At 41.6% G+C, this 22,912-nt stretch overlaps 1 protein-coding gene across 3 annotated transcripts in view; it reads left to right on the forward strand.

Moving 5' to 3' along the window:
* ptpa (protein phosphatase 2 phosphatase activator) overlaps positions 1-22,912 on the forward strand; it is a 62,684-nt gene that overhangs the window by 6,446 nt on the left and 33,326 nt on the right. For all 3 annotated transcript variants that reach the window (XM_059994177.1, XM_059994178.1, XM_059994176.1), the window contains exons 2-5: positions 14,345-14,454; positions 15,790-15,876; positions 18,317-18,442; positions 20,574-20,691. In XM_059994177.1, the coding sequence (XP_059850160.1) occupies positions 14,365-14,454; positions 15,790-15,876; positions 18,317-18,442; positions 20,574-20,691 (421 nt within the window). In that variant the 5' untranslated portion in view covers positions 14,345-14,364. The remainder of the gene's footprint in view (positions 1-14,344; positions 14,455-15,789; positions 15,877-18,316; positions 18,443-20,573; positions 20,692-22,912) is intronic.

A 22,912-nucleotide genomic window follows, 5' to 3' on the forward strand; every position in this document is an offset into this window, starting at 1 on the left:
TCAATTATTAGCACTTCCTTCATGATCTCCCCCATCATTAATGCTCTAGGTCTGCAGTGTATATTTGACCAGGCTTCTTTGACAGCATTCTGAAACCCATGACCTCTAACTTGGCATTTCCTAAATCCCCTTCCTCCACCAGCTAGATGGACGAGAGAATAGATATATTTGCATGCCTCACTTGTGAGTTCCCGCAAAGTTATGCCCCACCTTGAAGGGCAAGTTTATTTCTTTTGTTCCATTGTCTAAATCACGGTAGTTCGCCACCACTTTCTCAAGGGTCGTTAGAGATTGATGCTAGATGAAGCCCTGCCATGATGTCAGTTGTATTTTTTTGTTTAAAAAGTAAAAAGATCACTTTATTGAAAACATCAAGGCAAAAATCAACAGGATTAAAGTTACTATTTTTTTAAAAAAGCTTACTTACACCTTCAACTCCTCAAAAACATTGGCATAATAAGGTAGAAATCTTTGAGCAATATGAAATGGTTAATTTCTATTGGTATTGATGTGTGGAAGCTATTGCAGTGAGGCCTGGTGCTCTCAATTCCTGACACCATGGACCAGGAGAGGGAGAAAGCTTCTTTTTGAGCCTCAGGTGATAATAGCATGCTGCAGTTGTGTTGTCTGCGACCAGATATGTTGGTGTGCTTGGGATCGTGTTGGCCTGAAAGCTGGTATTACTATAAAAGAATAAGATAATTGTTTTTAAAATAATCTCTAATGTAGCAGAGGCCAGAAAAGCAAGCATCACACGAGGACAAACATGAGGAAATCTGTAGATGCTGGAAATTCAGGCAACACACACAAAATGCTGGTGGAATGCAGCAGGTCAGGCAGCATTTATATGGAGAAGCGTTGTTGGCGTTTCTGGCCGAGACCCTTTGCCAGGACTAACTGAAAGGAGAGATAGTAAGAGATTTGAATCAAATCTTTCCTTTCAGTTAGTCCTGATGAAGGGTCTCAGCCCGAAACGTCAACAGTGCTTCTCCCTATAGATGGTGCCTGACCTGCTTAATTCCACCAGCATTTTGTGTGTGTTGATCACACTAGAAGGCTAGCATAATGCAGAGTGTAAACTGAAACCTAACAGTACAAAATGCAAGAAATCATGGACGTGATAGGCTTCCCATAGTTCATACTTTTATTTAAATTGACATGCTGCTTCTCTCTGCCTTGTGAATGATTCTTATTTCTGTACGGGTCATTTTTTGCACAAAATTGTATTTCTTAGTTTTATGCCTCAGCTTGCCTTTCATCAGCAAGGACTTGTTTCTCTCTATCCTGCAGTATTAGTTTAACCTGAACTGGAGCTCCAATCAATATTCCATATAGTTTTATAACACCAAGTCTTATTCACTTTGTTTCACTGCCATTTCATGGCTCTCAGTCTGACAAAGCCTCAATTTTGAAATACTGTTCCTTGTTTTCAAATCCCTCCATGGTTTTGTCCACTCTGTGTCTGCAATCTCCCTCGGTACAAAACTGTCTAAGGAATCTACATTATTTGTCTTGAGGCTCGAGTAATTCTTAATTGAATTATAGAATTATTGCTATATAGGAGACCATTCAGCCCATTACTATTAACTATCATAGATTTAATCTTATTCCTTTTCTAGCTGGCCATGTCATCCCTTAGGCAACCATTGTCATCCCATGTCGTCCCATAAGCAGCCATTGCTTAAGATGGTTCAGTCCAGAGCTCTGGAGTTCCACCTATAACTTCATTCTTTCATTATTTTTTTAAGAAAAATGTTTCTTACAATGTTAGGTCACTTGTCCTAATACAGTATTTACTTCCTCACCCATGTCAAATTTCATTTGACAATTCGCTAAGAACACAAGTAACAGTAGGCCATATGACCCTCTAGACTGCTCCACCATTCTGTAATATTGCAGCTAACCCAGTTTTGCCCTCAATTCTAAATTTCTGCCTTTCTCCATAATCAATGGCTGACTTACCATTGGCAAATCTATCCCAGCCGCAAATGTGAGAGGGGGTTCTGGCACTGAAGCAACCAGCAGCTCCTGATGGGCTGCCATTTTAATTCCGTTTCTCATTCCCACAGAAAATGGGCAGAAATAAATATTAGAACAAATGACCAAACGTATCCGTCCATGGCCACCTCTCCAGCCTCATTTGAAGCTAGACGTAGATTAGAGAAGCAACATGTCATATTAGTAGAAACATAGAAAATAGGTGCATAGAAAATACCTGCATTCTCTCCATACCCCCTGATCCCTTTAGCCACAAGGGCCATACGCAACTTCCTCTTAAATATAGCTAATGAACTGGCCTCAACTGTTTCCTGTGGCAGAGAATTCCACAGATTCAGCACTCTGTGTGAAAAAGTTTTTCCTCGTCTTGGTCCTAAAAGGCTTCCCCCTTTATCCTCAAACTGTGACCCCACGTTCTGGACTTCCCCAACATCGGAAACAATCTTCCTGCATCTAGCCTGTCCAATCCCTTTAGAATTTTATATGTTTCAATAAGATCCCCCCTCAATCTTCTAAATTCCAGTGAGTATAAGCCTAGTCGATCCAGTCTCTCTTCATATGAAAGTCCTGCCATCCCAGGAATCAATCTGGTGAACCTTCTCTGTACTCCCTCTATGGCAAGAATGTCTTTCCTCAGATTAGGGGACCAAAACTGCACACAATATTCTAGGTGCGGTCTCACCAAGGCCTTGTACAACTGCAGTAGAACCTCCCTGTTCCTGTACTCAAACCCTTTTGCTATGAATGCCAACATACCATTTGCTTTTTTCACTGCCTGCTGTACCTGCATGCCCACCTTCAATGACTGGTGTACAATGACACCCAGGTTTCGTTGCATCTCCCCTTTTCCTAATCTGCCACTGTTCAGATAATAATCTGTTTTCCTGATCTTGCAACCAAAGTGGATAATCTCACATTTATCCACATTAAATTGCATCTGCCATGAATTTGCCCACTCACCTAACCTATTCAAGTCACCCTGCATCCTCTTAGCATCCTCCTCACAGATAATGCCGCCACCCAGCTTCGTGTCATCTGCAAACTTGGAGATTCTGCATTTAATTCACTCGTCTAAATCATTAATATATATTGTAAACAACTGAGGTCCCAACACTGATCCTTGCGGTACCCCACTAGTCATTGCCTGCCATTCTGAAAAGGTCCCGTTTACTCCCACTCTTTGCTTCCTGTCTGCCAACCAATTCTCTATCCACATCAATATCATACCCCCAATACCATGTGCTTTAAGTTTGCACACTAATCTCTTGTGTGGTACCTTGTCAAAAGCCTTTTGAAAATCTAAATATACCACATCCACTGGCTCTCCCTTATCCACTCTACTAGTTACATCTTCAAAAAATTCTATAAGATTCGTCAGACATGATTTTCCTTTCACAAATCCATGCTGACTTTGTCCAATGATTTCACCCCTTTCCAAATGTGCTGTTATAACATCTTTGATAACCGACTCTAGCATTTTCCCCATCACCGATGTCAGACTAACCGGTCTGTAATTCCCCAGTTTCTCTGTCCCTCCTTTTTGAAAAAGTGGGGTTACATTAGCCACCCTCCAATCCTCAGGAACTAATCCAGAATCTAAGGAGTTTTGAAAAATTATCACTAATGCATCCACTAATTCTTGGGCTACTTCCTTAAGCACTCTAGGATGCAGACCATCTGGCCCTGGGGATTTATCTGCCTTTAATCCCTTAAATTTACCTAACACCACTTCCCTACTAACATGCATTTCCCTCAGTTCCTCCATGTCACTAGACCCTCGGTCCCTTACTATTTCCAGAAGATTATTTATGTCGTCCTCAGTGAAGACAGAACCAAAGTAGTTATTCAATTGGTCTGCCATGTCTTTGTTCCCTATGATCAATTCACCTGTTTCTGACTGTAAAGGACCTACATTTGTCTTGACCAATCTTTCTTTTCACGCATCTATGAAAGCTTTTACAGTCAGTTTTTATGTTCCCTGCCAGCTTTCTCTCATAATCCTTTTTCCCTTTCCTAATTAAGCCCTTTTTCCTCCTCTGCTGGTCTCTGAATTTCTCTCAGTCCTCAGGTGTGCCGCTTTTTTTTGCTAATTTATATGTTTCTTCTTTGGACTTGATACTATCCCTAATTTCCTTTGTCAGCCACGGGTACACTACCTTCCCTGGTTTACTCTTTTGCCAAACTGGGATGAACAATTGTTGTAGTTCATCCATGCGATCTTTAAATAGTTGCCATTGCATATCCACCGTCAACCCTTTAAGTATCATTTGCCAGTCTGTCTTAGCTAATTCACGTCTCATACCTTCAAAGTTACCCTTCTTTAAGTTCAGAACCTTTGTTTCTGAATTAATTATATCACTCTCCATCTTAATGAAGAATTCCACCATATTATGGTCACTCTTTCCCAAGGGGCCTCGCATGACAAGATTGCTAACTAACCCTTCCTCATTGCTCAATACCCAATCTAGAATGGCCTGCTCTCTAGTTGATTCCTCGACATGTTGGTTCAGAAAACCATCCCGCATACATTCCAAGAAATCCTCTTCCTCAGCACCCTTACCAATTTGGTTCACCCAATCTATATGTAGATTGGAGTCACCCATTATAACTACTGTTCCTTTATTGCACGCATTTCTAATTTCCTGTTTAATGCCATCCCCAACCTCACTACTACTGTTAGGTGGCCTGTGCACAACTCCCACCAACATTTTCTGCCCCTAAGTGTTATGCAGTTCTACCCATATTGATTCCACATCCTCCAGGCTAATATCCTTCCTTTCTATTGCGTTAATCTCCTCTCTAACCAGCAATGCTACCCCACCTCCTTTTCTTTCCTGTCTATCCCTCCTGTATATTGAATATCCCTGGATGTTGAGCTCCCATTCTTGGTCACCCTGGAGCCATGTCTCTGCAATCGCAACTATATCATATTCATTAATAACTATCTGCACATTCAATTCATCCACCTTGTTACGAATGCTCCTTGCATTGACACACAAAGCCTTCAGGCTTGTTTTTACAACACTCTTAGCCCTTATACAATTATGTTGAAAAGTGGCTCTTTTTGCTTTTTGCCCTGGATTTGCCTGCCTGCCACTTTTACTTTTCACCTTACTACTTTTTGCTTCTACCCTCATTTTACACCGCTCTGTCTCTCTGCAGACCGTACAGTTTATACCGGTCCCACCTCCCCCAGAACTGGTTCCAATACCGCAGAAATTTGAATCCCTCCACCTTGCACCATTTTTCAAGCTACGTATTCATCTGAAATATCTTCCTATTTCTACTCTGACTAGCACATGGCACTGGTAGTAATCCAGAGATTACCACCTTTGTGGTCCTATTTTTTAAGTTTATCTCCTAACTCCCTAAATTCACCTTGTAGGACCTCATCTCATTTTTTTTTACCTATATCGTTGGTATCTATGTGCACCATGACCACTGGCTGTTCACCCTCCCATTCCAGAATGTCCTGCAGCCGCTCAGAGACATCCTTGACCCTTGCACCAGGGAGGCAACATACCATCCTGGAGTTTCGTTTGCAGCCGCAGAAACGCCTATCTATTCCCGTTCCAATTGAATCCTCTATCACTATAGCTCTCTCACTCATTTTCCTTCCCTCCTGTGCTGCAGAGCCACCCTTGGTGCCATGAAGTTGGCTGCTGCTGCCTTCCCGATGAGACATCTCCCCCAACAGTTTAGGAGGGAGATGACCTCAGGGGACTCCTGCACTACCTGCCTACTGCTATGCTGTCTAGTGGCTACCCCTTCCCTTTCTGCCTGTGTAGCCTTTACCTGTGGTGTGGCCAACTCACTGAACGTGCTATTCACAACTTTCTCAGCATCGCAGATGCTCCAGTATGAATCCAATCACAGCTCCAGACGCTCAATGCGGTTTGCCAGAAGCTGCAGTTGGACACACTTCCTGCACACATAGTCGTCAGGGACACTGGAAGTATCCCTGATTTCCCACTTGCTGCAGGATGAACAAACCACTGGGCCAATCTCAGCTGCCATGACCTACCCAATACTCGCCTCAACTTTTGAAACTTTCTCCTTTGAAAGGAACTTACTGGCCTTACCTCACTTGGAGTGAAGCTCATCCTCTTCTCATCAAAGCCTCTCAAGTCAAAGAGGCTTCACTGGCCACTTTCTACAGGCCGCTCCGCTTGAGGTAACCCTCTATTTATTTGTTTGAGCTTTTCAAACTGCTTGGTCACCTGACCTCGATTGCCCAATCAGCTGCTTTCTGCTGAGCTATTCAAATCTTGATTGACTTGATTGCACAGTCCAACTGCCAGAATCTCTTGAGTCAAAGCCTCAAATCTCCATTCCTTCACTGGCTGCTTTCCACAGGCCAACCTGGCAGCATCAACATTGATTTCTCTAACTTGCACTATTCACTAGTATTGGTTTCCTTACCTCCTCCCCCACTTCATTTTCCTTATCTCTCTGGTCCTGTGCCCCCTTCTCTTTCTCCTCTCCTGCCCTCACAAGACCTGTTGATCACCTTGTTCCCCACCTCCTTTGCTTTATTCCATAGTCTACTGTCTTCTCCTTTTAGGTTCCTTCTTCCTCAACCATTTGCTTCTTCCACCTATCATTCTCCTCCCCCCAGCTACTCTCATCATTCTATTTCATTCCCCATCATGTATCACCCGCCAGCTCGTGCTCCTCCTCTTCCCCTACTGGCTTCTGCTCTTTCTTTCCAGACCTTACAAAGAGTCTCGGCCTGAAACCAGGATGTTCATTTTCGTCCATTGATGCGGCCGCACCCAGCCGAGTTTCTCTGGTGGTTTATGTGTGTTACACTAGCCTCGTACAATATGTGTTCAGTGACTCAGCTGTCACTGCTGGCTGGGGCAGAGCATGACGAAAACTGAACAAGGGAAGAAATTCCTCAGTATTTCCTTTTAAATGGGATACTCCCTCACCTTTTTTGAGGTTGACTTTTTTTTGCCACTTTGCTGACTTGCTGTGGCTCATGTACAAGAGCATCCAGATGAAAGTCTTCTGTATTCTCACCAATCAAAGAATCTGCTTTGCTTTTCCTGCCAAGGAAGGTAACCTTACATTATACTCCATCTGCCAAATTTTTGTTCACTCATTTAACCTTTTTGTGGACAAAAACCTTTTCCACCTCTCACCTCCCAGCTTCTTACTTCATCCCCCTCCCCTATCAACCTGGCTTCACTTATCACCTTCTAGCTTACATTTTATGTGTGTTATCTTCTAGCTTGTACTCCTTCCCTGTCTTCCCCCCCCCCCCCACCCTTCTTCTGGCTTCTTTCCTCTTCTTTTCCAGTCCTGATGAAAGGTCTTGGCTAGAAATTTCGTCTGTTTATTCATTTCCTGACCTGCTGAGTTCCTCCAGCATTTTGCGTATGTTACCATGGAGAGATGGTGTTGTCATTAATATGCAGAGTCTGTTGTGTGTTTCATTAAAGACTGATGGATTTTTGACAAGTATGTAGACGTTTGTTAGCTTGTGGTTTTCTTTAAGGACAGTGTATTTCCTGTGAATATCCAACATGGGTTACCAAAGGATACACACAAACTATGTTGGCCATTGCTCCAGAGGTGTTACTCATGGTTTTGTAGATGATATTTGTCAGTCCTTTCATGGAACAGTGCGAATCATATCCTTCTTTTCAGAAACTGTCTTGACAAATGTTGCCTGTTGAGTGTCTCTTTTTATTTCAGATTTTCAACCTTGCAGATTTTTGATTTTCAGGATGCCTGAACTGTTGGGTGGATGTGGTTGTTGTATCTTGTGTATGAGGTTGGTGAGAATTCTGTATAAAATCAGAGATTTTAAATACTTGTATATAAACAGAAGAGATTCTGCAGATGCTGAAAATCCAGAGCAACAGACACAAAATGCTGGAGGAGCTTGCAGGCCAGGCAGCATCTTTGGAAAGGAATAAACTCTCGACACTTTGGGCTGAGTCTTTTCACTGGGACTGGAAAGGAAGGCGGGGGAAGCCCAAGTAAGAAAAGTCAGAATTATTCAGGCTTCGTCCCTGTTCCTTTCTCGCTCTAATGAAGCGTCGACTGTTTATGGTATATACTCCTTAAGTATAATGCAATATATGCTGGTATGTATTTGTTTGTCTTTTACCATCCAGTATTTGTGTGATAATGAATTGATTTATAGTTTTTAATTTTTATTGACTAGTCTATCACTGGCCCTGACACGGTGGGAAAGCTCCAGGGCTGGAAATTTTTGGGAACCAAGATGCAAAGGTATCTACTTGCCCTAAGCATACTTTACATTTTTCACATTCTGTTTAAAATTTTCATCCACTGATTCCCACAATGTTGTATGTTGAAATGTATTTCAAAGTTATGAAAGGGCTTTGAAAGGGTAAATGAAGGGTGTGTTTTCACTGCAGAAGCGACCAAGAAGAAGGCATCTATTTAGTAAGAAAAATAATCAGGGACATTATCATAATTTTGTACATATTATGATTTTAGTACACTGCTCAAACAATCGGTGGAAATAGATTCAGTGGTAACTATACTGAAAGATTTGGAAGGGAAAATCTTATGGGATTGTGGAAGAGAAGGGAGGAGGAAATAACTGGTTTGCTGGGTTGTAATTTTTTCCTTCTGTGCTTAATTAGTCTTTGAAAGAAATATTTACGCAGTGAGCAGTGGAGCACTAAGGAGTGTGGTAGAATAAAGGAATCTGGGAATTATAGATCCACACTTCCTTGAAAGTGCCATCACAGGTAGATGGGGACCTTCATAAATTTAAATATTTTGAGTACAGGACTTGGGATGTTTTGTTGAAGCGGCATAAGACGTTGGTGTGGCCTATTTTAGAGTATCGTCTGCAGTTCTGGTCACCTGTCTACAGGAAATACAGGTTACGTACACCTTGTCTGGAAACCTCCGAAATCCAATTTTTTTTCCCTCTCCTCCTTCTGCGTGCTGACATCATCACAAATGGAAAATTCCTCAATGCCTGGGAGGATTCCCTGGCAATGTGCAAGTCTCTCCACATCACAGACAGTTCTGTAAAGTGACCTCACATACGTAATGAACAAGAGTTAATAGAAAATAGAAAAACACTGTCGGAGTGAACATGTGCCGCTTACTGATCACGAAACAAAAACAAATGTATCACAACAAACTAAAAATGAAAGGTATTTGTGAATATTTAGCAGGCTTGTTGCAGAAATATAAAAGACACGACATTAAATCTTTAAAGGTTTCAAAAATTTTAAAGATAAAGCATCCGCTGATCACAAAACATTGATGAGTTTGTGAAGATCACTGATGAAAATCTAACACCAGAACAATTCTACAAATGCTAACTTACATAAAATGCTATACCTTACATAAAACCTGAAGAAAGTAAAATACAGATACAGTGTACATGGCATCATAGGTGGAGACTGAAAGTCTGCCATTGTTTGTTGGTTCAACAGCTGATTCAGGTTTTCTCCTGATGCTGTTTTGTTGCTTTTGTTACGCTGCACACATTATGATAATGGTTCGTAACAGTTCTTACTGTTAAGTACTTGCGAGTGATGAACAAGTGCAAGACAAAGACTGCTTACGTAAATATGGTAGCACATAGGTTCAGAGTCGGAAATGATGACAATCCCAAGCAATCTCATTATATATTCCAAAATCCGAAACACTTCCAGCCCCAGGCATTTCAGTTAAGGGGTACTCAGCCTGTATATAAATACGTTTGAAAGACTACAGAGGAAACTTACAAGGATATTCCTGGGACTTGAGGACCTGGGTTATAGGGGAAGATTGAATAGGTTGGGATAGAGGAGAATGAGGGGAGATTTGGTTCAAAATTATGAGGGTTACAGATAGGGTCAGAATCAGGTTTATTATCACCAGCATGTGACGTGAAATTTGTTAACTTAGCAGCAGCAGTTCAATTCAATATGTAATATGGAAGTAAAAAAACACAAAATAAAATAATAAGTAAGTAAATCAATTACAGTATACGTGTATTGAATAGATTAAAAAACATGCAAAAAACAGAAATACTATATATTTTAAAAAGTGAGGTAGTGTGTCTGAGGGTTCAATATCCATTTAGGAATTGGACGGCAGAGGGGAAGAAGCTGTTCCTGAATAACTGAGTGTGTGCCTTCAGGCTTCTGTACCTCCTACCTGATGGTAACAAAGTTGAACAAAGGAGACTATGGAGCCATGAGGGAGGAGCTGGCCAAAGTTAAATGGACGGATATCCTAGCAGAAAAGACAGTGGAACAGCAATGGCAGGTATTCTTGGGAATAATGCACAAGATGCAAAATCAGTTCATCCCCCAGAGAAGGAAGGATTCAAAGGGGGGAAAGGGGCCTCAGTGGTTGACAAAGGAAGTCAGAGATTGCATAGCATTAAAAAAAGAAGTATGACAGAGCTAAGGTGAGTGGGAAGACAGATGATTGGGAAATTTTTAAGGAACAACAGAACTTAACTAAAAAGGCAATACGGGGAGAAAAAATGAGGTACGAATGCAAGCTAGCCTGGAATATAAAGGAGGATAGCAAAAGCTTTTTTAGGTATGTGAAGAGAAAGAAGATAGTTAAGAATAATGTTGGGCCCTTGAAGAATGAATTGGGTGAAATTGTTATGGGAAAGAGAAATGGCAGAAGAATTTAATAAGTACTTTAGATCTGTCTTCACTAGGGAAGACACAAGCAATCTCCCAGATGTATGGATGGGCCAAGGACATAGGGTAACAGAGGAAATGAAACAGATTGACATTAGGAAGGAAACGGTGATGAGTAGACTGATGGGACTGAAGGCTAACAAATCCCCAGGTCCAGATGGTCTGCATCCTAGGGTACTAAAGGAGGTGGCTCTGGATGCACCAGAAATTGGAAATTGTGGATGCATTGGTAATCATTTTCCAATGTTTCTTAGATTCAGGATCGGTTCCTGAGGATTGGAGAATGGCTAATGTTATCCCACTTTTTAAGAAAGGAGGGAGGGAGAAAACAGAGAACTATTGTCCTGTCAGCCTAGCATCAGTAGTGGGGAAGATGCTAGAGTCCATTATTAAAGATGAAATAGTGGCATATCTAGATAGCAGTGATAGGATTGGGCCGAGCCAGCATGGATTTACCAAGGGCAAATCATGCTTGACTAATCTATTGGAGTTTTTCGAGGATGTAACCAGGAAGTTAGACAAGGGAGATCTGTACCTCTGCCTTCGATTTTCAGAAGGCATTTGATAAGGTCCCACATAGGAGATTGGTGGGTAAAATCAGAGCTCATGGCATTGGGGGGAAGATATTGACATGGATAGAAAACTGGTTGGCAGATAGAAAGCAAAGGGTAGCGGTGAATGGCTGTTTCTCGGAATGGTAGGTGGTGACTAGTGGGGTGCTGCAGGACTCGGCATTGGGACCACAGCTGTTTACGATTTAGATCAACAATTTAGAAAAAGGCATTGAGAATAACATCAGCAAGTTTGCTGATGATACTAAGCTGGGTGGCAGTGATGAGGATGTGATGAGGATGTTAGGAGAATTCAGGGTGACTTGGATAGGCTGGGTGAGTGGGCAGATACTTGGCAGATGATGTTTAATGTGAATAAGTGTGAGGTTATCCACTTTGGGAGTAAGAACAGGAAGGCAGATTATTATCTGAACGGTGTAGAGTTAGATAAGGGAGAAATACAAAGAGATCTAGGAGTCCTTGTTCATCAGTCACTGAAGGTGAATGAGCAAGTGCAGCAGGCAGTGAAGAAGGCTAATGGAATGTTGGCCTTAATTACAAAGGGAATTGAGTACGAGAGCAAGGAAATCCTTTTGCATTTGTACAGGGCCCTGGTGAGACCAGACCTGGAGTATTGTGTACAGTTTTGGTCTCCAGGGTTAAGGAAGGATATCCTGGCTGTAGAGGAAGTGCAGCGTAGATTCACAAGGTTAATTCCTGGGATGTCTGGACTGTCTTACGCAGAGAGGTTAGAGAGACTGGGCTTGTACATGCTGGAATTAAGGAGATTGAGAGGGGATCTGATTGCAACATATAAGATTATTTAGGGATTGGACAAGATGGAGGCAGGAAATATGTTCCAGATGCTGGGAGAGTCCAGTACCAGAGGGCATGGTTTAAGAATAAAGGGTAGGTCATTTAGGACAGAGTTACGGAAAAACCTTCTCCCAGAGAGTTGTGGGGGTGTGGAATGCACTGCCTCAGAAGGCTGTGGAGGCCAATTCTCTGGATGCTTTCAAGAAGGAGCTAGATAGGTATCTTATGGATAGGGGAATCAAGGGATATGGGGAGAAGGCAGGAACCGGGTATTGATAGTAGATGATCAGCCATGATTTCAGAATGACGGTGCAAGCTTGAAGGGCTGAATGGTCTACTTCTGCACCTATTTTCTATTGTAACAGTGAGAAAAGGGCATGCCCTGGGTACTGGAGGTCCTTAATAATGGTTTTCTGAGACACCGCTCCCTAAAGATGTCCTGGGTACTTTGTAGGCTAGTACCCAAGATGGAGGTGAATAAATTTACAACCCTCTGCAACTTCTTGACGTCCTGTGCAGTAGTCCCCCCCCCCCCCATACCAGACAGTGATGCAGCCTGTCAGAATGCTCTCCATGGTACATCTATAGAAGTTTTTGAGTATATTTGATGACATACCAAATCTCTTCAAACTCCTAATGAAGTATAGCTGCTGTCTTGCCTTCTTTATAACTGCATCAATATGTTGGGACCAGGGTAGGTCCACAGAGATCTTGACACCCAGGAACTTGAAACTGCTCACTCTCTCCACTTCTGGTTCATCCAAACAGGTACTTTTTCCACCAAGGTTGTGCGAGACGAGAACAAGTGGTCATTGGTTAAGGGTGAAAGGTGAAATATTTAAAGGAGACCTGAAGTGAAACTTCTCTGGGTGGTGTGGGTGTGGATCAAGCTGCCAGCGGAGGTAGCAAATGCGGGTTCAACTTCAACATTTAAGAGAAATTTAGCTAAGGACATGGATGGGAGGGATATGAAGGTCTGTGATCCAGGTGCAGGTCAATGGGACTAAGCAGAATAACAGTTTGGCATGGACTAGATGGGCTGAAGGCCTTATTTCTATATTGTTGTTTTCTATGACTATCTGATGAAAGAAATCTGCTTGTATATCTATAAACTCAAATTGATTACATCAAATTTGAGCTCGGTTTACCACAGATCTTTTCCATACAGGATGCAGACGTTCCCTGCAGAATTGGTGCAATGGATCCCGGGCTGTAACAATCCGTCTTTGTGTCCTGAGTAAAGAATTTATTTTTCTGTCATTGAAATGGCCCACTTGGCCATTATGCACTTGAAAGAGCCATCCAATTAGTTCTACTTGTCCCTTCCTCTTGTTGGTGTCTTGTTGCAGGTACCTAATCCATCATCTGTATTGTTCTGTAGAGCTGCTTGTGTTGTGTGAAAGCGCTGAATGGGATGGTGCTGTTACATTTTAATGAAAGACCAGTTGTCTCTGTTACTGCAGCTGCTGCAGCACACACGGCCAAACAAATTACCATCAGTGCTCTCTTGGGGAGCACTCCTTGTTTCCTTGGACTCTAAATAACACCTCCACTCACATATTTCAGACTATGCTAAACTCTATTTAAAAAAACTGCTTTCCTTGACCAGAGTGAGTCAAGTCAAGTTTATTGTCATTTAACTATATACTGTACATATATACCATCAAACGAGATGTTTCTCTGAGCCAGGGTGTAAAGCACTGTAGTGTACATGAAACACAAAATAACTTGTGAAAGTAAGGATGAAATTTGCAGATGGATTGCACAAAATAAACTAAAGGGCATAAATTAAATGTTGTAAGGTGCAGAATAGATTAACCAGTGACACTTCAACTGTCATGTGGCAGGGAGCTCAGAAGCTAAGGGCCTGAGGGAAGAAACTGTTCCCCATCACGCTTAACCAGTCATGCCTTGATCCCCAAGATGCCAACTTTCATTTTGCCTCCACAGATGCAGCTTGAGCCACTGAATTCGTCAGGCAGCTTGATTCTTCCTCTGAAAAGAAACGTTGAGCTTGAGTCCCATTCAGTGGCTGGATCACATAATCCAAATCGAGACTCGCAGTGCAGGCCTGAGAAAGCACCGCAGTGTCAGGACTGTCTTTTCATTAGTGGAAGGTTACTCCTTTCTGTCAGGTGAACAGAAATGAAAAAAGAGAAAGGGTCAGGCATTTTCCGATGAATGATCATTTGTCACTCAATCATATATCCTTGTATATCATTAGTATGGCTATGCTTCAGAAGCTTTGAACTGACTTAGGACATCCTTAGTTGTAAAAAATGCTATATAAAAGCAGGGTTTTTATGAAGGCTGTTGTGTGTGTGTACACAGGCTCATCTCCTGAAGAAGAGATGCAGATCTCGTTCACCAATCACACCTTCATTGTACCAAAGAAAGAGATCAACATGTTCCCAGACATGGGCAAGTGGAGGCGTTCTCAGGTACTGGCTTGCTGCGGTCTGTTGTGAGTCGCTTGTTCGATCAGATCTTACTACTAGAGTTGAGCTTCAGATTAATTGCAGTTCAAAATAATTGAACCTTCTCCCTTCTCACTGAAGTTCCTTGGAATAGAATATGTTAAGAGCAAGGTGTATAATCGTGCTCAACATTGTGAAGGCTTTTGATATTATTTGTGATCTGGAGCACATCAGTTAAATGGATGCTGAAATAGACCCAACTTATTAGCTTTCAAAAGGATTTTGTATAAATACTTTGATAAAAGGTTGTAAGTCTTTTGGGAAGAAGCAGATTAGACTACAAGACCTTGAGGGATGGTCTAATGGTCGTAAGGATTAGGGATAGCTGCTTGGCTAACTCTTATAGAGACAGTGCAGGCATGAGAGAAGTAAGGGTGACTTTTTGTGCCGTATCAGTTTATGATGATGTGTGGAATTATTTCACATTCATTTATTTGCAACTTATAGAGAGGTATATCAAAAATGAAAGGTGTTTCCTGCTGTATAGTACACTCATTCAGGTCATCTGTTGGATCAGTCATGACTGTTTCCTGTGCTGAGGATGTGAAGAGTGCTGTTTTTAACAAAGAGGTTTCCTATCTCCCCATCGTTACCGCAACGTACAACAGTGACCAGTCAGTTAGATCGTGACTGATTACATATATATTTTTTAAAAACTCATCTTGGTTCTGCAACCCTTAATCCTGTCATCCACAAAGCATAGCAATCTTAGTTTTTAAAGGATCTTTTTGATCCAAACTTTTTCTTTGAATTTTCCAAATTCCAGGCCCCCTTTGTGTTATGAAGTGCTTAATGATCACACACCTGAAATGTCTACTTCAGGTGTGACCACTGTTAGACCAGGAGATCTAAGCCCTTGATCTAACGAAGGCGGAAAAGGAGTCAACATAGTTGTCACTTCTATATTTAGAAGTGACTCTGTGAGGAGAGCATGGTTTCATGTGTTTGGTGTCTTTACCCTGCTGACAGTAGAGGATGCAGATTTGGGATACGGTGGTAAGGAAACCTTGGAAGTTGCTTCATAAGAATTGCACACTAAGGTCGCAGTACTGCAATGGAGGAAGAAATGGGTCCTTAATGGTGGTGAAAGGATTGTAGTGTGGACCTCTGAGCCACTTTGAGATTCTCGAGTTCTGCTGTAATTGCACTTGTTTAAGCAAGTTCAGAAAATATCATCAGAGTGAGGGAGGTTTTTATTTTAATTCATATACTTTAAAAAGTGCAAGTTATATTGTAAGATTGCTTAAAGGCTTGGTTTGCTCTACAATTAACCTTAACACCTTGTCTCACTCCCTTAAGGCTTATGCTGATTATGTCGGGTTTGTTCTGACACTGAATGAAGGTGTGAAGGGGAAAAAGCTCACATGTGACTATAAAACCTCCAAGGTAGGAAAGCCATGAGCTGAGTTATTTTACTTTTGAAGCAGCTTCCTTCATTGATGTTGTAAGATGTTTATATATGTTTTACATTGGGAGAATGTGGAGGGAAATTCAAGAGTGAAATACAAGTTATTTGTATAGCATTTTTAAGGCATTCCTCAAAAATATGAAATGAGGTTTCAGACCTAGATGAAATAACATATTGATAAAGAGTTGGACTGTTGGTGTGCTAAAGATAGACAGAAATGAAAAGTTCCAAAGATGGAGTTCCAAAGCTTTCAGTTGGTGACATAGAACCTGCACTGGCTGTCTTTTGACAGCTCTTCTCGTTTCAATTAAAAGTTTTCTTTTGATTAGATGGAGCTGAAGTGCAAAGTTTTAAGAGGCTTTTCATCATTCAGAGGAAATTTCCAAGTGACTGCCAAGACCCCTGGTCCCTCACAGATCTTCCATCAATACTGCTAACTACAGTTAGCATGTGTTATGATGGTATTGTAACTAATTAGGACCATTGTTTTTGCAAAGCAAATTCAAATTTCCCCACAGTTACTGAAAAATTTGAATTGAAGTAATTAAGTGGAAAGCTTAGTAACCATGACACACTTGGACTGTCTTAATCTGCCCAGTTTGGCCAATATGTGACCAAAGATATGATGATATGATTGACTTGTACCTGCCTCCTCTGTTCCAGGATATTTGGCATGAACTACATATTTCAGTAGAACCAGCACTGTCCACATCCTGTGACTGAATAACAAATGGAAGTGGCACGTCCAGTCCAGTCTTCCTTGTGCTGCTGAATCTTAAGTGTACACTCTTTAGGAGATGGCAGGCATCAGCTAGTGTTCCACCACATTACATTAAAAAGATTAGATTGAAACAGTTAATGTTTTGCAATATAACTTAAGGAAAACTAGGAGAACCCTAATATTTTGATACTATTTTGTTCGTTTGCTATGTGCCATCTTACATGGGCGATCATGGTCTTTCGATGACTGTAATTGTTCTTGGCAAATTTTTCTACAGAAGTGGTTTTCCTGTGTCGCCTTCTGGGCAGTGTCTTTCTTTACAAGACGGGTGACCCCAGACATTATCAATACTCTTCAGAAATTGTCTGCCTGGCGTCAGTGGTTGCATAACCAGGGCTTGTGATATGCACCAGCTGCTTTTATGACCATCCACCCACCTGCTCCCATGGCTTCATGTGACCCTGATCAATGGGCTACGCAGGTGCTACACCTTGCCCAAGGGTGACCAGCAGGCTAGTGGAGGATATGAGCACCTTGCATCTCCTTTGGTAGAAACACATCTCCATCCTGCCACCCAGAAATTACATATGAGAGGGGGAAAAAGCTTGCATTTATTCATCATCTTTGATAACCTCAGGACATCTCAGTTTAGTTTACAATCAACTACGTACTTTTGAAGTGCAGTCATTTTAATATAGGAAAATTCTACCAGTTTGCATAAAGAAAGTGCCTATCGATAAAGTATTGATAATGTGGTTACTGCTGTGATATAGGAGAAAGACATCTGTCATTTTGTGCATGGAAAACTCCTATCAATTAAATACCTCCTGAAGTTTAGTCATTGATATATAGGAAAATTGTCTGTTCATTTGCACAGAGAAAACTACCACGAAGAGACAAGCAATCTCTCCCAGAGATAAATATTGAACAGGGTATTGGAGAAAAAAAAACTCCCTACTATTTTTCAGATTAGTTCATGCAGTCTTTCTTTTACACCCTGTTGAGAATGTTGGCAGACTGTCAGTTTATTACTTCATACCATAAAAAATGTTCCCTCTCCCGCAGTGTCAGCCTGGATCACCTGCTTAATCTCAGTAGTGGGACAATTCCCACAACCTTCACAGTGGTGACTGGGTACGTGGCTCATGGGCATCAATCTTCTTCAGACGTAACTCTTGACAGGTCAGCAAGCTGATTTCACCCACTCCATTTGCTTTCTAGTTATTGAGAGCAGGGTACAACCTGGAGACTACAATAGCCTGTGCAGTCCAGTTCATGCTTTCAGAATTATCCAGAATTTTACAAATCCAACTCTGAGGAGCCGATGTAAAGATGAGTAGCACTGAGGAGTTGCCTCGCCATTTGGGTGCATCAGTTGGAGGTTTGAGTGTGCAGGTATATGTTGTGATTGTAAGTGATTCATTTGAATCTGTCACATTGTTTTCAAAAATATTTTATCGCTGAGGCAGTATCACTTAAAAATGTAAAATCTGGTCAGTATCAGATTGATATTTGTGTAATCTTACTCTGTGTAGCTTAGTTGTCATGTTTCCTCCATTACGATTGTCCTTGCACTAAAAAGTGTACTTCGTTGACCATGAAACACTTTAGGACAGTGAATGCTGCCAAGTCACTCGCTCTCTCTGTTCAGACAGTTGTAGGAATGGTTTCTGAGACCCGTGTACTTTTGTCTGCAGCCGGTGGAGAAGCTAATTGTGCTCCTAAACACGCTGGACCGATGGATCGATGAGACCCCTCCCGTTGATCAGCCGTCCCGATTTGGTAACAAGGCATACCGCACTTGGTACAGCAAGCTCGAGAAGGTATGTTCTTTACTTAAAGAACAACTTACTGACGTGAAAAGTGTCTCATCAATACATTTTTAAGTGTGCTAATTTTAAAAGCAGAGGTATCTTAATTTGTGGGTGGCAGGGTGGGATATGTCTCTACCAAAGGAGGGGTAAGGTGCTTCTTCCCTCCGCTAGCCTGCAGGTCACCTTTGGACAAGGTGTAGCACCTGCTTAGCACCCCCCCCATCAGGGTCACTTGAAGCCATAGGAGCAGATAGCAGATGGTTGTATGAGCATATCACAAGTGTCCTGGTTATGCGACCACTTGACGCCAGGCAGGCAATCTCTGAAGAGTACTGATAGTGGCTGGGGTCACCCATCTTGTAAAGATTGCTGTCCAGAAGAAGGCAATGGCAAACTACTTCTGTAGAAAAAATTTGCCAAAAATAATCATGGCCATGATTGCCCACGTCATACAACACAGCACATAATGAATGAACATTTGAGGTTGCAGCAGGAGGAGGATGAACATTTTTGCTCTGGGTTTAAATACAGGACAAGAAATTTCTGGTTGGTGTCAAGAACACCTTTACAAAATAACGTGTGCTTTAATTGCATATTGGGCTTAAATAGAAACCAAGAAAGATAATTCACAAATTGTTGGATCCTGCCATGGTCAAGAACTATGTTAAAATTAACATGGCTAAAAGCTCACTTCAAAAAAAAAGTGATGAGGCACGCTTTAAAAAACTCATGTCATTAAGTTATAGTTGCTTAGATCTTTATAGCAGATTGCCAAAGGATACAGGCAGACGTAGATCAGTTTCAGATATGAGCGGAGAAAGGCAGATCGAGTTTAATCCGTTCAAGTGTGAAGAGTTGCACTTTGGAAGGTCAAATGTAAAGGGGAAGCGTACAGTTAAAGGCAGGACCTTTAACATCACTGAGCACAGAGGGACCCTGGGGTCCAGATCTGTAGCTCTCTGAAGGGAGCCACACAAGTTGATAGTGTGATGAAGAGGGCATATGGCATTGTTGTCGTTGTTAGTCAAGGCTTTGTGTTATTAGTCAGGAAGTTATGTTGCATCTTTATAAAAACTCTGGTTAGGCTGCATCTGGAGTACTGTGTTCATTTCTGGTTATTCCATTAGAGGAAGGATGTGGAGGCTTTGGATAGGGTGCAGAGAGGTTCACCAGGATGCTGCCTGTATTAAGAAAAAGTATAGGGACAAGAGGTTAGACAAACAGGCACCTTTCTCTGCAGCACTGGAGGCAGAGGGGAGACCTGATATAAGTTTATAAAGTTATGAGTGGCATAGATGGAATAGAAAGCCATTAATCTGTTTTCAAGAGTCCAAATGCCTAGTACCAGAGGGCATGCATTTCAGGGGAGAGGGGGAAGTTCAAAGGAGATATGCAATGTATTCTTTTTTTACACAGGGTGGTGGGTGCCCGGAATGCAGTGCCAGGGTTGGTAAAAGAGGCAGGTACAATAGAGAACTTAAGAGACTCTTAGGTAGGCACATGAATATGCAGAGAAGAGGGATTTGGACAATGTGCAGGCAGAGGGGCTTAGTTTAATTAGGTTGTCACAATATCATGGGCTGAAGGGCCTGTTCCTATGCTATACTGTTCTTTGTTCTAATTTCTGTCAGAACTGCTACTCCAGTAATCATTCATTGGCATATGTTTCTGATAATGTATGTCCATTTCAGTGTATAAAACCATCCGTCAGATTTCAACCAGTCTTTTGGCTTCTGTGTTACACAGTTTCAACTCGGTTCCAATTTTGTGCTGAGAATCAGCCTCAGAAATCCATGTAGTTTCCACTCCTCTGGTTCTAGAAGAATAATACCAGCATCTGGATTTTCAGGTGTGTAGAGGGTAGAGCGTGTAACATGAAGTAGCCTGTTGATGTCTGGGCTGATCTTCGGAAATACAGCATGAAGGGTTGTCAGAAATGGATCCAGGACATTTGGTTCCGGTACTGTTCTAGTTATCGAAGAGAAGGAGACAGATCAATGGTCACAAACTGGGATGAGATGCTGCAATGCCATGTTGTACATGAACTTGGTGGGTGCCCTTTGCTATCTAGGGTAGGGAAATCTGTTCAAGGGCCACTCTCGAGTTTCCTGTGCTTGACTAAGTTAATTTATTGTTGCAGGAAGCTGAAAACCTGGTTTCCCCAGTGATTCCCAATGAGCTGCAAGCTGCTACCCCTGAGATTGCTGTGTATTTAAAGGAGTCTGTTGGTAATCCAACAAGAATAGACTATGGAACAGGTACCAATATCTACAAATACATTAGTATAGGATCTGGATACCTCAGTACTCCATTATTCGTATCTTTAATCATGCAAGTTTATCATCATATTAATGTTGGCTCATTGTTCCAGTGTGGAGAGTGAAGTAAATCCTATGTGACACACATGAAGGATAATGCTGTTAAGAGTTACTAGTTCTGGATAAGATGTTAAACTGGGGACCTGTCTGCTCTCAGTTGAATGTAAAAGATCAAGTGACCAATCCTTAAAATATGGTTAATACTTAGACTTAAACCAGCATCATTAAGTCAGATTATCTAGTCCTTTTCACATTGCTATTTGGAGAAACTTGCTGATAATGAATGCATTTAATTTTAAATCAACCAATTTTGATAACAGTTCCTTCAATTAGTGTGTTCTTGTTTGTAAATTGGCAAGAAACAGTGATTACTTTAGATTCTGTATGACTCTTAACTTAAAACCATGCTTTGACTGCAGGGCTCATACATTCCTTCGCCTGGCTGTGGTTTGTGTTATCCAAGATTGACCACTAGATGGGAGCGTTTGTTAAGAAATTAAATTGCTATAATTTCACACACAAAAAAAATGATCAGGAGTTTAAGGTGTGCTGTTGCAAAAGGCTGCTGATTTGCATTGTTGTTAATGAACATAATTTATAACTTATTTCAGTCAGATTTTTAAGAACAGTGTCTTCCTTGATTACTGCCTTGCACCCTTTTAATGTTTCCTATGTTTAGAGTCATTCTCTGGTGGAAAGCATAAATTGACTTGCTGTCTAGTATATTTGTGAAGAGTGGTAAGGGTTAGTTACTCCTACAGTTTGGCTTTTCAATCTGTAGCGATTTTTTTCCAGTCACGGAATAACGAATTGCATGAGTATCCTCCATCTACCTACCTCAAGCAAGCTTTCCTCTGCTTACTGATAGAGCTTGTTTTGGTGGGAAGTATAAAATGATTACTATAATCCTGGAGTCTTTATTCATGGACAGAGTTCAAATCCCCAGTTTGCTGGTTGAAATTTTTAATTTAGTTAATAATATGGAGGAAAGAGCTAATATTTTATATATGTAAGTTTTATTTCTTTACCAATACGGTGTGGAGTAGTCCCTTCTGGCTTTTCAATCCTAATTAACCCTGACGTAATCACAGGACAACTTATAATGAATGACCAATTACCCTAGCCGGTACATCTTTGGACTGTGGGAGGAAACTGGAGGAGGACATACAGCGACTCCTTACAGAACGGCGCTGGAATTGAACTCCAGAACACCCTGAGCTATAATAGTGTCGTGCTACTCACCATGTTACCTTGTTGCCCCGTCATTTATGGTATGGAATTAGACTTAAAGACATGTGATTCATTAATTAACTTAAAGGAGGGACCTGCATTCCAGTCTGTTTGTGACTCCCATTATACAGCAAAGGGTTTGACTCTTTGCCCTCTAAAATGACCTAGCAAGGTACTTGTTTGAGGTCCACTCAGTTTGAGCAAAAATACGCTAGCCTTAACAATGATACTGACTTCCCATGGTGGGGATGGGAGAAGCTAAACAAATTATTTTCAGAAGAAAGCTCAATAGGGTGCTCACTGACTTTTAACTTCATCACCCAGAAAGTTCCTGAGAGTTACAGGCCAGAAAGACCCCAGAGGTGATTCTAGTTGATTCCAGTTCAGGATTCTGTCATTGGCTAGTCCAGGTGTCAATCAGAAGTCAGAGCCCAATGGCCAAAACCTGGAGACTGGAGGCCTGTCCTATAGCTGGAGGACTATCTGTGTAGGATGAGGAGGAGGAACAGGGCTTGCTTTGCTGTTGTTGCTTTGTTGCTTGTTGTGTTCTGTGCTGCTCTGCCAAACATTGTAGGCATTCTATGTTGGTGCTGGATTGTGTGGCTGACAATTACAGACTGACTGCCCTCTCCCTGCACACCTCTCGGGTGTTAGTTGGTATTGCAAACGATGCATGTCACTGTATGATTCGAAGTACATGTGATAAATAAAACAGAATCTGAATATTTAGTCAGGAAGAAAAGGAAATTCAACCAAAATTTGGAACATTGCAGAACATTTGGAACTTGTGGAGCATGCTTTTGGGTACATTGATCCAGTTCAAGTTGATAGTGGAACATTACTGTGATGGCACTATGTTAGATCAACTTGCTGTCACTCAGTTGCCTATGCTCAGATTAAGATAAGGAGGTATCAGAGGATGGCTGGTGTT

The sequence above is a fragment of the Hypanus sabinus genome, chromosome 18 (genome assembly GCF_030144855.1).
Source record: "Hypanus sabinus isolate sHypSab1 chromosome 18, sHypSab1.hap1, whole genome shotgun sequence".
In the NCBI taxonomy this organism is placed as follows: Eukaryota; Metazoa; Chordata; class Chondrichthyes; order Myliobatiformes; family Dasyatidae; genus Hypanus; species Hypanus sabinus.